The sequence below is a fragment of the Gossypium hirsutum genome, chromosome A13, assembly GCF_007990345.1.
Source record: "Gossypium hirsutum isolate 1008001.06 chromosome A13, Gossypium_hirsutum_v2.1, whole genome shotgun sequence".
Lineage (NCBI taxonomy): Eukaryota > Viridiplantae > Streptophyta > Magnoliopsida > Malvales > Malvaceae > Gossypium > Gossypium hirsutum.
The window spans coordinates 106824410-106839854 of NC_053436.1; the positions used below are offsets into that span (position 1 = coordinate 106824410).

A 15445-nucleotide genomic window follows, 5' to 3' on the forward strand; every position below is an offset into this window, starting at 1 on the left:
CGTTTCAGTGAAGTGTACTTAAATCTACATTTTCCTACACTGACAGCAACATCGATACTAATTGAGTTAAGGCTTCCCATTTTTATTCATTTGATTAAGTTCAAAATCAAGACTTTATTACAAGTTCATATTTGAATAGAATCAACTTTAACATTGTTAATTGATCTAAGCGTAAACTACAAAAATAGTCACTTTTGTTTGCCTCAGATTACATTTTAGTCACTTATGTTTAAAATGTTACATTTTGGTCACTTACGCTATCGTTTTGTTACGAAGTGGTCAGTCTACTGTTAAACTTCATTACCTCCCTAATGGCGGTCCTACGTGGTAGTTTAAATGGGTTTTAAATGCCAACTTGGATGTACTACATGGTAGTCCAAATTAAATTTATTTAATTAAACCTTATTTTCATCCCAGAAACTGGATATCCAAGTTGGCATTTAAAACCATTTAGACTGCCACGTAGGACTTTCACTAGGGAGGTAACAGAGTTTAACGGTAGAGCGACCACTTCGTAACAAAACGATAACATAAGTGACTAAAATAAAATTTGAAGCAAACAAAAGTGACTTTTTTTTATAGTTTACCCTTGATTTTAATCATTGATAAAAAAAAACTTATGAAAGCCTAAACTTTTTAAGCTTAGTTTATCAAAAAAAAAATATAGGCTAAATGCTCAAATTAGAATCCAACTTTTTAATGATTCCTCACATAAGGACTAAACTTTTAAAATAGTCATACAAAAGCCTCACTTTTGTAAAAGTGCTCAAATGAAGGTTAAACATTTCAAAATAATCGAATAAGGGCCTAACTTTTTCGAAAATGCTCAAATAAGAACCTTTCAAATGTCGTATGTCAGGTTTCAAATTATATTATAATTTTTCTTTTCTTTTCAAGTAATATCTGATTCGGGTGTTATTCTAAACATGTTAGCATTTACCTAATTTTTTTTACAAAATGAGCTGAAGTATGTGAAAAATCCTTGTTTGAGAACTTATGTAAAGCTTAGGCACTTATATAAATAACTTTTAAAAGATTAATTGAACCCTAATTTGAGCATGTACCCATAAATATATGCCAACCAACTATAATATAAAATCAAATTGCACAAGAGACTAAAATATGAAAGAACCCCACCAAATACCCACACATCACGATTACATATAATTATATTTAGACTTGAATAATCAGATTTTTTTTATAAAAAGCTTAAAACTACTCATAACCCCTCAATCTTTAAAAGAGGAGGATAATGCACTTTAGCGTACCAAACCTACATCCTCCTACATTGAGAATAATATCAATGTCAATTAAATTAAGACCGAATGAGTTGAATAATCAAAATCTTAAATTAAAAGATAGTTGCTAAATTAATTTCTTAATTTATTCTTTTTTATGCTTTTTAAGACATTTGAATTTATTTTTTTGAATACCCAAATACTGAAACGGCTAAGTTTATAAATGATCCCAACTCTAATTACCATACAAAGCCCATACCTTTAGTAATTATTACCTTACCATAAACAATAATTTTCTTTCTTCAATTGCTCAAATAAAGCCAGCAAACTTTTTGTGTTTCGGGCATTTATTTCTTAAGAGCAAACTTATGATTCTATAGGTCAGTTCACACTCAACACTCGCAGTCAGTCACACACACACACACACACACACACATACATACACATGCGTGTATATATACATGAATGAAGTCAAAGCACAGTCATGTTTTGTGCTTGGGTTCCCCTTGGTTGCAACTGGTTGGTGTTAGAGTTGGGTGTTTATCGAGACAAATCCAGTCCTATCTGAGAATTAGGTTTGCTTTTCCTTTTGCATTCATACCCAAATTCATATCACATAAATATATAAATTGGTTTCGCTGGTTTTTCATTTCATTGTTGTTGTTGTTGTGATTGTTAACAATGGATACAGTAGAGGGACTTGTTTCGGTGGTGAAAGCTATGGTTCCTCGAGGTGCTTATTTCGTTCCCGACCAGCAATTCAACATGTTTCACAACATTGATCGTGAGTTGTACACTGTGCTTGTAATGAACCTATGCCGAGACCCGGTGGAATCGCTTCATTGTATCGCGTTATGGTTGTGGCTTGAGAGGGTTGGGTTTAAAAAGGTTGTGACAAAACTGTTGTCTTTGCCTCGTGTACTGGTGAACGAGCTTGCCGATGAGGCTTTGGCTTGTCTTGGCGTCATTCACAACGAGAAAGTCTCTCCGTTGTCCACTAGACGCAACGATACCCCTTTGATGCAGCGCCTGATCGACAGTGAGCTGGCTCTCCCGTTCTTTGCCAAGCACCGGCTCATCGCGGTGCGAGGCCTTGCTAAGCTCGTCAACGAGGTCTGCATGAGGGCGTTGAAGGACATCATGCAACAGGCCGTCGAACGAAAAGCGCATCAGAGCTTAGCTGATCTTAGCCTGTACCATCAACAGCAACAGCGGCAGCACCCACGACAAGTGCAAGTGCAACCACCACTAGCAGCACGAGTACCAACACCAGCACCACCTAGGGTTCAATTTGGCTCTTTGCCAGCGGCTGCTCAAACCAACGAAGTACATCCCGATGATCGGACCATATTCGTGACGTTCTCGAAAGGGTACCTGGTTCATGAATGGGAAGTTAGGGAATTCTTCACCAGGCTGTATGGGAATTGCATCGAGTCATTGCACATGCAAGATGTGATGCCTAATGAACAACCGTTGTTTGCTCGGATCGTGTGTCACTCACCGGCTGCCATTGAATATATCCTTAATGGTAATGTCAAAGCTAAGTTTACCATCAACGGAAAACATGTTTGGGCTCGGAAATTTGTGCCTAAACGCCCCAAACCAGCTTCACCCGCGCCGCCGCCACCACCATTCAATTTGCCAGTTTCGCTTGGGATATAATTTAAGTGGTTTAAAAAAAATAGGGTTTAAATAGTAATAATCCCCTTTGCGTGGTGAAAAGTCAAACCTTTGTAAAAGAGGAAGGAATAGTAATTTCAGTTTAGAGTAATGGTAATTTCCATTAAAATAACCTGTTTCGCAGCGAAATTTCAATGTGTGATACTTATTTTTAAAAAATGAGAAATGTTCAGCGTCAATCACCTAATAATCCATTTCTTTGAAGTAAAATTTTGATAATGCGATTCAACGCATTTGAATTCATTAACAATTATACCCATGTCAATCGAACTAAAATTCCATCGATAATTTATAATTTTTTTTAAATTTAAAATGTAATTTTGATATTTATCAATGTTTGAAATTGTGTCAATAATATTTTTCATGCACTACTTTGTAACGAAATATGATAAGTGTGTTTAATTTAGAGAAGTCACAAACACACTAGGAGTATTTAACCTAAGAAGGCGCGAAAATAACGAATTTTTGAAATGTAACTTCAATACCTCTTTTCCCATATTCGACGTAATCTCTTTTGATGTTTTCATGCACTATTTTGTAACGACGTATGATACATGTGTTTAATTGAAAGAAGATACAACACGTCATGAGTATTTAATTTAAGGTGTGGAAACAACGAATTTTTGAAATGTAACTTCAATACCTCTTTTCCCATATTCGGGGTAATCTCTATCGGTGTTTTCATGCACTATTTTGTAACGAAATATGATAAACGTGTTTAATTAAAACGTGGTGCAAATACAATATTCCATAACAAAATGTGATAAAGGTAATTAATAAAAAGAGAGTGAAAATAACGATTTTCTAAAAAGGATATTAGTTATAATTAAGAACGAATTAAAGCATCTCACCGTCATTTATTTAGAACTATTATAAATGTTATTAGATTATGGCACACCTACGATATTGTTAAAAGTTGTCCTCCAAATATTCTATGAACTCAATTTCGAGATATAATAGTTAATAAGTAATTTCGTCATTGATTAAGCTTTAACTCAGTTGATATTTTTACTACTCTAATAATCAGGAGGATGTGGGCTTGAATATATATGCTTAAGCAAATATTATTTTTATTGAGTTTTAATTTAACTGGCACTGATTACCATTGCTGTAATCAATAGGATATTTTAACTTAATTGAAATTGATAGTAGTTGCAGTAATTAAAAAGATGTAAATTCGAATAAAAAAGAAATCGATAAAACCCCTAATTTCTCCTTGAATTCATCTTAAAACTCAAGGGCGAAGGCAAAAAAAATTTTAAGGGGGCCAAAATTATATTTAATTTTTACAATAGTAAAAATGTAGTTTCACCATTTGAATATGTTATAATTTTATAATTTTTAAAAAATTAAATTAAATTTTTAACATTTTAAGGGTGCCTAAAGTGCAAAATTACATTTACTAATTAAAAAAATTTTAAAACATTAAAGGGCCTAAATAGAAAACTTTATGTTTTAAGGGAGTTGGGCCCTGTTAGCCCCCTGGATACCCTCTTGTTGAAACTTAAAATAAAAAATTCACTTATCTTTACATTCAAACCTGATTTCTTTCTAAAGAAAAAAAAAACTATAATCCAAGTGAAACCGAAATCAATAAATTTGAGATTATCTCTCAAGAATCATTTGGTATAATCTAAGTCTAGATTTTAATATTTAAAAGACAAACAAAGTTATGTAACCTTTTAGGGGTTACATATACAAACGAGTGGACCCTCTCTATTATGGTTATTGTGAAAAATATATATATTGGGGTAAAGTTAGAAGAGAATTTTGAAGGATTAATTTGAATTTTTATCATTTTTAGAGAGCCAAAGTGTAATTTTACCTTTACTAATTTAAAATTTAAAAAAATTAAAGGGCCTAAATAGAAAATTTTTCATTTTAGAAGAGTCAGGGCCCCTGTCAGCCCTTGGCTACTATAACAAAAAATTCATTTATCTTTACATTCAAACCTAATTTTTTTCTAAAGAAAAAAAACTATAATCCAAGTGAAACCAAAATTAATAAAATTGATATTATCTCTCATGAATCATTTGGTAAAATTTAAGTCTAGATTTCAATATTTAAAAGACAATCAAAGTGATGTAACCTTTTAGGGATGTAACCTTTTAGGGGTTACATATACAAACGAGTGGATCCTCTCTGTAACGGTTATTGTGAAAATTATATATTATATACATTGGGATAAAGTTAGAAAAAAAAATTAAAGGATTAAACTGAATTTTTATCAATTTTAAGGGGGCAAAGTGTAATTTTACCTTTATTAATTTAAAATTTTAAAAAAATTAAAGGGCCTAAATAGAAATTTTTCCATTTTAAGTGAGCTGGGACCCCGCCAACCCCTGGCTACTATAATAAAAAAATTCACTTATTTTAACATTCAAACCTGATTTTTTTTCTAAATAAAAAAACTAAAATCCAAGTGAAACCAAAATCAATAAATTTGAGATTATCTCTCATGAATCATTTGGTAAAATTTAAGTTTGGATTTCAATATTTAAAAGAGAAACAAAGTGTAACCTTTTAGGGGTTACATATACAAATGAGTGGACCACCTCTGTAATGGTTATTGTGAAAAATATATTTTATATATATATTGGGGTAAAATTAGAAAAGAATTTTAAAAGATTAAATCGAATTTTTATCATTTTAGGGGGCTAAAGTGAAATTTTACCTTTACTAATTTAAAATTTAAAAAAATTAAAAGGGCCTAAATAGAAAATTTTCTATTTTAGGGGAGCCGGGGCCCCTATCAGCCCCTAACTACTATAACAAAAATACACTTATTTTTACATTCGAGCCTGATTTTATTCTAAAGAAGAAAAAACTATAATTCAAGTGAAACCGGAATCAATAAATTTGATATTATCGGTAAGGAATCATTTGGTAAAATTTAAGTCTAGATTTCAATATTTAAAAGACAAACGAAGTGATGTAACTTTTTAGGGGTTACATATACAAACGAGTGGACCATCTCTTTAATGGTTATTGTGAAAAACATATTAAATATACATTGGGGTAAAGTTAGAAACAAATTTTAAAAGATTAAATCGACTTTTTTTCATTTTTAGGGGGCCAAAGTGCAATTTTACCTTTACTAATTTAAAATTTTAAAAAAATTAAAGGACCAAAATAGAAAATTTTTCATTTCAAGGGAGACGGGCCCCTACCAACCCTTAACTACTATAATAAAAAATCCACTTATCTTTATATTCGAACCTGATTTTTTTCTAAAGAAAAAAAAAACTATAATCCAGGAGAAACCTGAATCAATAAATTTGTGATTATCTGTCATGAATCATTTGGTAAAATTTAAGTCTAAATTTCAATATTTAAAAGATAAACAAAATGATGTAACCTTTTAGGGGTTACATATATAAACGAGTAGAAACTCTCTAAAATGTTTATTGTGAAAAAATATATTATATATGTTTGGGTAAAATCATAATTTTTTTTGAGGATTGAAATTAATTTGTATATTTTTACGATAGTAAAAATATAATTTTACCATCTTAATAGTCTACATCTTTATAACTTTTAAAGAATTAAATCAAACTTTTATCACTTTTGAAACTTAAAGTGCAATTTTACCAATACTAATTGAAAGTTTTGTTAATCATAAAAGAACCTAAACGGAAAATTTTCTATTTTAGAGAGAACAGTACCCCTACCAGCCCCTAATTTTGCCACTGATATATACTATCAAATGAAATTAAGTATAACTAATTTGTACTTTATCTTTTATTGAAGAAATAATATGTATTATAAAATCTGCTCCAATGTATTTTCACTATTTGATTTTGGGTTAAATATGAAATTGGTAATTTGAATTTGCCCACTTCTCCCATATTAAAACTTAAGGTTTTTTTTTTTTTTGGTCCCAGATTGATATCATAACTTTTTTCCGTCAACTATATTAGCACTCAAGCCTAACGCCGTTAGGTTTGGGACAGGTGATAGTATCAAACAATGACATGTGTTAGTAGTGACATCTTAATGATATCATTATTTTTCTTTTCTTTCATTTGTCCAAGTCAACAAAAAAGCAACGACATTAGGCTCGGGTACGAATCTAGGACAAAAAAAATTTTAAGTATCAATTTGGGAGAAGTGAATAAATTCATATACTAATTTTATATTTAACCCTTTAATTTTTAAATTATAATTACTCCACACTTGTAATAATTAATAGTAAAACTTTGAAGAAAAAAAAGTGAAATTTTGAGTAATTTTATCAAATGAAACCGAAAGAGTTAGAAACAAAATCCAATACTTATGATGCATGGATAAATATAAAGTTGTATGAATATTGATTAATTCACTGTAATATTTATTTTATTTAATGTATTAATAATTCATTAATTATATATAAAAACATTAATTAACATTTTTCATAAATTAACCAAAATAAAGAGCATAGGATAGATGAGTTGCTTGTTTTTCCCTTTGACCAAAACCGTGTGCTTCTTACTAATTTCTGCCATACCTATATGATTAATTAATTAATTAATTAAAATAATTGACCCACCAATTATTTGAAGATACCTTATTGCCATGTCTCCACTTCATCCATGTGTCAAAATCTCTATGCTCTCACTTCCAAACAATTTCATTTTGGTTAAAATATGCCATAAGTTCTCGTGGTTCTTGTACTCTTTAGAAATTTACAATTTAATCCCTTTACTTTTCAAATTTTAAAAGTTTATGTCCAATTATTAAAGCTGTTAACTTTTTTAGGGAGCCGAGACTCCTGCCAGCCCCCTGGTTACCCCCTTGTTGAAACTTATAATAAAAAAATCACTTATCTTTACATTCAAACATGCTTTTTTTCTAAAGAAAAAAACTATAATCTAAGTGAAACCGAAATCAATCAATTTGAGATTATCTGTCAGGAATTATTTGGTAAAATTTAAGTCTAGATTTCAATGTTTAAAAGACAAACAAAGTGATGTAACCTTTTAAGGGTTATATATACAAACGAGTGGACCCTCTCTATAATGGTTATTGTGAAAAATATATATGATATATATATTGGGGTAAAGTTAGAAAAGAATTTTAAAGGATTAAATCAAATTTTTATTATTTTTAGGGGTTCAAAGTGTAATTTTACCTTTACTAATTTAAAATTTAAAAAAATTAAAAGACCTAAATAGAAAACATTTCATTTTAAGAGAGTCAGGGCCCCTGCCAGCCCCTGACTACTATAACAAAAAATTCACTTATCTTTACATTTGAACCTGATTTTTTTTCTAAAGAAAAAAAACTATAATCCAAATGAAACATAAATCAATTAATTTGGGATTATCTGTCAAGAATCATTTGGTAAAATTTAAGTTTAGATTTCAATATTTAAAAGACAAACAAAGTGAAGTAACCTTTTAGGGGTTATATATACAAACAAGTAGACTCTCTGTGTGATGGTTATTGTGAAAAAATATATATTATATACATTGGGGTAAAGTTAGAAAAGAATTTTAATTGATTTAATTAAATTTTTATCATTTTTGGGGGCCAATGTATAATTTTACTTTTACTAATTTAAAATTTTTAAAAAATTAAATGGCTTAAATAGAAAATTTTTTATTTTAGGAGAGCCGGGACCCATGCCAGCCCTAGGCTACTATAATAAAAAATTCACTTATCTTTACATTCGAGTCTGATTTTTTTATAAAGAAAAAAACTATAATTCAAGTGAAACCGAAATCAATAAATTTTGGATTATCTGTCATGAATCATTTGGTAAAACTTAAGTCTAGATTTTAATATTTAAAAGACAAATAAAGTGATGTAACTTTTTAGGGGTTACATATACAAACAAGTGGACCCTCTCTGCAATGCTTATTGTGAAAAGTATATATTATATATATTGGGGTAAAGTTAGAAAAGAATTTTAGAGGATTAAATCGATTTTTTATTATTTTTAGGGGGCTAAAGTGTAATTTTACTTTTACTAATTTAAAATTTTAAAAAAATTAAATGGCCTAAATAGAAAATTTTTAATTTTAGGAGAGCTGGGGCAATAACAAAATTTACTTATCTTTACATTCGAACTTGATTTTTTTCTAAAGAAAAATAAATTAAAATCCAAGTGAAACCAGAATCAATAAATTTGAGATTATCTGTCAGGAATCATTTGGTAAAATTTAAGTCTAAATTTTAATATTTAAAAGACAAACAAAGTGATGTAACCTTTTAGGGATTACATATCCAAACAAGTGCACCCTCTCTACAATGGTTATTGGGAAAAAATATTATATATATATCGAGGTAAAGTTAGAAAAGAATTTTAAAGGATTAAATTAAATTTTTATCATTTTTAGGGTGCCAAAGTGTAATTTTATCTTTACAAATTTAAAATTTAAAAAAATTAAAGGGCCTAAATAAAAAAATTTCCATTTTAGGGGAGCCGGGGCCCTGCCAACCTTTGGCTACTATAATAAAAAAACTCACTTATCTTTACATTCGAACCTAGTTTTTTTTCTAATGTAAAAAAATTATAATCCAGGTGAAATCGGAATCAATAAAATTAAGATTATCTGTCCCGAATCATTTGGTAAAATTTAAGTTTAGATTTCAATATTTAAAATACAAATAAAGTGATGTAATCTTTTAAGGATTATATATACAAACGAGAGACCCTCTTTGTAATGGTTATTGTGAAAAAATATATTATCTATATTGGGGTAAAGTTAGAGAAAAAAAATTAAAGGATTAAATCGAATTTTTATAATTTTTAAGGGGATCAAAGTGTAATTTTACCTTTACTAATTTAAATTTTTTAAAAAATTAAAGGGCCTAATTTTTTTTTCATTTTAGGGGAGCCAGGGCCCTTCCAACCCTTGGCTACTATAATAAAAAAAATTCACTTATTTTTACATTCAAACTTGATTTTTTTTCTAAAGAAAAAAATTATAATTCAAGTGAAACCGAAATCAATAAAATTAGGATTATTTGTCAGGAATCATTTGGTAAAATTTAAGTCTAGATTTCGATGTTTAAAAGACAAACAAAGTTATGTAACCTTTTAGAGGTTACATATACAAACGAGTGGATCATCTCTGCAATGGTTATTGTGAATATATATATTATATACATATTGGCGTAAAGTTAGAAAAAAATTTAAATGATTAAATCAAATTTTTATCATTTTTAAGTGGCTAAAGTGCAATTTAACATTTACTAATTTAAAATTTTTTAAACAATAAAGGACCTAAATAGATTTTTTTTTATTTTAGGGGAGCCGAGGCCCTTGCTATTATAATAAAAAATTCACTTATCTTTATATTCGAACCTGATTTTTTTCTAAAGAAAAAAAACTATTATCCAAGTGAAACCGAAATCAATAAATTCAGTATTATCTGTCAGGAATCATTTGGTAAAATTTAAGTCTAGATTTTAATATTTAAAAGACAAACAAAGTGATAACTTTTTAGTGGTTACATATACAAACGAGTAAACCCTCTCTATAATAAAACATATTATATATATTTGGATAAAGTCAGAATTTTTTTTTAATATCGAAATTAAATTGTATATTTTTAGGATAGTAAAAATGTAATTTCACTATTCTATTAGTCTATATATTTACAACTTTAAAAGAAATAAATCAAACTTTAATCATTTTTGAAAGTTAAAGTGTAATTTTATCAATACTAATTTAAAGTTTTGTAAATTATAAAGGGACCTATATAAAAAAATTTCCATTTGAGAGAGAACGGAACCCTACCAGCACCTAGTTTTGCCACTGATGTATACTATTGAGTAAAATTAAGTATTTAGTTCATACAAATATTCTTAACTAATTTTTTACTTTATCTTTTATTGAAGAAATAATATGTATTATCAAATTTGTTCTAATGCGTTTTCACTATTTAATTTTGGGTTAAATATAAAATTTGTAATATGAATTTGTCCACTTATTCCATATTGATATTTAAGGTTTTCTTTTTTGTCTCAGATTAGTACTCTAATTTTTTTCCATCAACTATATTAGTACCCAATTTAGGACAAAAAAAAAATCTTAAGTATCAATTTAGGAAAAATGAATAAGCTTGGGTACTAATTTTATATTTAACCATTTAATTTTTAACTTATAATTACTCCACATTTATAATAATTAATAGTAAAACTTTGAAGAAAAAAACAGTGAAATTTTGAGTAATTTTATCAAATGAAACCAAAAGAGTTAGAAACAAAATCCAATACTTATGATGCATGAATAAATACAAAGTTGTATGAATATTGATTAATGCATTGTAATATTTATTTTATTTAATGTATTAATAATTCATTAATTATATATAAAAATATTAATTAACATTTTTCATAAATTAACCAAAATAAAGACCATAGGATAGATGAGCTGCATGTTTTTTTCTTCGACCAAAACTATATGCTTCTTACTAATTTCTGTCATACCCATATAATTAATTAATTAATTAATTAATTAAAATAATTGACCCACCAATCATTTGGGGATACTTTATTGCCATGTCTCCACTTCATTTATGTGTCAAAATTTCTATACTCTCCTTTTCAAACAATTTCATTTTGGTTAAAATATGCCATAAATTCTCGTGATTCTGGTACTCTTCATAAATTTAATATTCAATCCCTTTACTTTTCAAATTTTAAAAGTTTATGTCCAATTATTAACACTGTTAACTTTTTTTGTCAAAATTATTAGTGTCAAATAAAAAAATACTCACTTGGTAGCAATGTAATTAAAAAATGATGTTGAAATGAACTTGAATTTTACAAAATAATCTTAACAGTAGTAACAGTTAGACCTAAATTTTGAAATCTAAAAAGTATAGGCGCTAAATTCTTAAAAATATAAGTACAGGGATTAAATTTTAAATTTTCAAAGAGTAGAAAAACTTATGACATATTTTAACATTTCTTCTTCTCTTAAAAATTGGATGTAATTTAGCTAAACCCATGATTTTAATTGGACTTGTGATCTAACCGACTTGATCAGCACTTATCGGTTTAATTGCTTCAATTATTAACTCTATTTGAATTAAATAAATTATTAAAAAATTTTAAAATAAAAAGTAAAATCTATTCAACCATTGATTAATCTTTTATCTCGGTTCAACTGGTTTTAAGTAGTTTATTAAAAAATTCAATTTCATTGCTTGGAATGGCATACCAGCCTATTTCTAGTTCAATCAATCAGACCAACTGATCCGATCCAATTCTAACAATAATGCGCACTTTTAACTTAAGATAAATTTAAAATTAAAAATCAATTTTTTTGAATTCAACAAGTTAAACTCCTCTTTTGCAAATTTATTTTCAAATTCTTTAATTAAAAATTAAATATCCTTGAAAAATAAAATAAATTCGGTTGATAACTGACTAAACCAAATAACTGTAATTTCAAAGTCTCGTCTGCTCCATCTTTGCAACATAGTTTGCCTTATATATATATACTGCGTTCTCTTCTACTATACTGATTAACATTGAAAAAGAAGTAAAGCAATAACTTCGCGTATAAGTTTTCCCGGCTTTTAGTTTCCACTCCGGGAAAATTTCAGTAGCTATGTCGACCATTTCGTTTCCAAGAACTAATTTCTTTACTTACGCTTGCAATGGATCGAGTCCCCGCCACAAGCTTCATTCAATTTCGCTCACTCCAACTACGTGAGTCTTTTTGTGATTTCTTTTTCTTCAAGTTAACTAAGATTTTTAGGGTTCATGATCGTACGTTTTCTTTATTAGGAAAATGAATACGAAATTAATCGGCCTGGTGAGGAAGGAAGATCATTCGGTATTGCCTCGAACGTCGTTGATTACTCATCTAAAATTCAACAGTCTAGAACCGTCGGATGAGGATCTTTTTCACGAAAAGAAATTAGTATTCGGAAATTACGTGGCGAGACAGGCCGTCCGCGATGAAGAATTGTGGGTACGTATATACTGTTTCTAACCTTTTTAATTTGTTTCATTTGATCAAATGAATGCTGATGGCTCTTTGTTTTGTTTTGTTTTGTTTTGTGTCAGGTAGCGGCATATCTGAGAGCAGAAACTCACTGGGAAGATCAACCAGGCGATGAAAAGTAGGGATTAAATTTCTAAATATTTATTTCTTGAAGTGAATGTATAATCTTTTTGTTTCTCAATTAAGTCCTTAAGTAACTATATAAGATATAGACAGATATAGACGCAGAGCAGACTGATACGTAGCTCTTTTATGTAGAGAAATACAGTACTCTTTTTATGAACCTGGAGCTTAGTTCGGTTTAGTTCATATAGATTCAAGTCTCAGTATTTGCAATGTTTCTTAAATGGATGCCTCTGATTGTATCTATTCATGATACATATACAGATTGATCGAACACCTCAAAATGGATTTCATTGAGCGGGTAGGACAGACTAGTGGCTTTCTCTTAATTACTTGCATATACATATGAATTTTGGGTTACATGTGAAATGTTTACAAACATTCCATGATTTACAGGAGTTCAATTCCTTGAAAATGCGATGCCGGGGGCAATTCGGGCAGATAAATAAATGTGTCGTCGCGGTACAATGTTTCTATTTTTATGTTCTTCTTTTCCCAGATTGGTATTCCTTTCAATGTGTTTGTTGTCTCTTTCGGGTGAGGGTTAGATCGATTCGAAGCTTCTGTGTTTCTGTTCAAAAGGACTTCCCAAGTCCAAGTAACATAGGTTCTTATGTTATGTCATTGTTTGCTTTTGATCGAGAGTTTTACTCATTGTTATCGAATTATCAGGTTTGTAAGCCGGATCTGAATGTGCAACGCACGGTGATTAAAAGCGTAGTTGGAGCCCTTGATATCAGCATTAGGCATCTGTTACATGGAGAGACTTTTCCTGGGGTACATACACTGCAATATTCTTTTATAACATTCATAACTAAGTGATTTGTTCATAACGTTTGAGAATCCGAACCTGTTGCAGCAACATAAGAAGTATCGCTTCCCCATCATCAACACAAAAAACCTTCAGAAATATGCTTACATTTCGAACTTATGCACAAGGAAATCGGCCCGTCGACAAGGCATTGGCAGCAATATGATGCGTTTTGTTATTGAATTCGCCAAATTAAGTGGTAAAAAAAGTTGCAAGCATTTCCTTCCAAGGAAAAGGTTCCCATTCCACTTCTGATTTCAGTCCCTTGTGTTGCAGGTATCAAATCCGTATATGTCCATGTGTGCAGGGACAACAAACCGGCATTCAACCTGTACCGAAAGCTTAATTTTGAGGTAATACCATTTTATCGACTCCGTTTTGCGTCCCCGGCTTGGTTTTGTGTCGATTTCTGAATGGGGTCTCTGATATACATTTTGCATTCTCCATTTCAGGTGGTTGAAATGGCAAACGCTGCGTTAGAAGAAGAGCAGATGTATTTACTCTGTTATAAGGCATGAAACTCAGTTGGATACAAATTTAGGATGGGTGAGAAAAGGTGACTTGGATAGATAACCAGAAATTGTAAATGCTATGAATTGCTAACAATATGCATTTTGCTTCGATTTAATTACATTGATTCATAAAGTTTCCTATAGTATTCTACATGTTTAAGATTTCAATTATCATTATTTGCGGTAAAACTGTTCATATTAAAAGTATCACAACCCCCCCCCCAAAACCCCTATATTATATTTTAGTACAAAAAAATAATTAAATTATCTCATGTATGCTAGATGATTGAGCAAAATAGTCCCTATGTTAAAATTGTAACATTAAATATTTATTAAATTAGTCGCCAATATATCAAGCGGCACCAACCCCAAAAATAACCCATTGTCAGACAACACAAAAAAATATTGATTTCCTTTAAATACTGAACAAATATCGTAATAATACAAAAAATAATATTTTTTTGTACTTCTTCAATATTATATGGTATTTAAAAGAAATACAAATGATTTTTGGTATAGCCTAACAATGTGATGACACCACTTAAAAAATACTAATTTTTTCTTCTAAAATAAGTGTTTTCTGAAGGATTACTTTTGGGCTTGGTGTAGCTTGATACATTAGGGGCATCTAAATTTAATATTAAAAACACATGATTCTTGTAAATAATCAATGACATGTCATATTTTCATAATTAATTTTTTTGTATTATTCATGTAAAAGAACCCTCCGTTTTTCTATATAAATATTTATTTAAAATCAATTTTTAATGGATAAATTAGCAATATATGCCGATTTTGGATGATAATGGAGAAATAGGCTAATATCTTTAATATTTAGGAAAATAGACCGATTTTGAAGAGAGAAATAAAAATACATCTTACAGAAATTATTTTTGTTGACCTATTTGAAAAATATGTTCTACAAAACAAATTTTCTTTAATAATTTGACATATTAACTCATTTGGTAAAATAATTAAACATATTTTTTATTTTCTTTTTCAAAATCAACTTATTTTCTTAAATATCGAAAAAATTCGATTTAAATATCTAATTATTTTTTAAAAACAATTTCTTCAAAATTACCCAATTTTTAAAGGTATAATTAAATTAGAAAAAATGGATTTTAGGATAGCT

At 29.2% G+C, this 15445-nt stretch overlaps 2 protein-coding genes across 2 annotated transcripts; both read left to right on the top strand.

The window, feature by feature from the left end:
- The first annotated feature begins 1741 nt into the window (after positions 1-1741).
- Positions 1742-3034, top strand: LOC107894806 (uncharacterized). The gene is made up of 2 exons (XM_016820018.2): positions 1742-1813; positions 1930-3034. Exon 2 carries the CDS (start codon positions 1959-1961, stop codon positions 2898-2900), a length of 942 nt encoding a protein of 313 aa, XP_016675507.1. The 5' UTR covers positions 1742-1813; positions 1930-1958; the 3' UTR covers positions 2901-3034.
- Positions 3035-12368: 9334 nt separating this feature from the next.
- LOC121212574 (uncharacterized) lies at positions 12369-14451 on the top strand. The gene is made up of 9 exons (XM_041085639.1): positions 12369-12566; positions 12645-12831; positions 12927-12982; positions 13252-13288; positions 13384-13449; positions 13660-13764; positions 13847-13997; positions 14075-14151; positions 14251-14451. Exons 1-9 carry the CDS (start codon positions 12466-12468, stop codon positions 14314-14316), a joined length of 846 nt encoding a protein of 281 aa, XP_040941573.1. The 5' UTR covers positions 12369-12465; the 3' UTR covers positions 14317-14451.
- Positions 14452-15445: the final 994 nt, after the last annotated feature.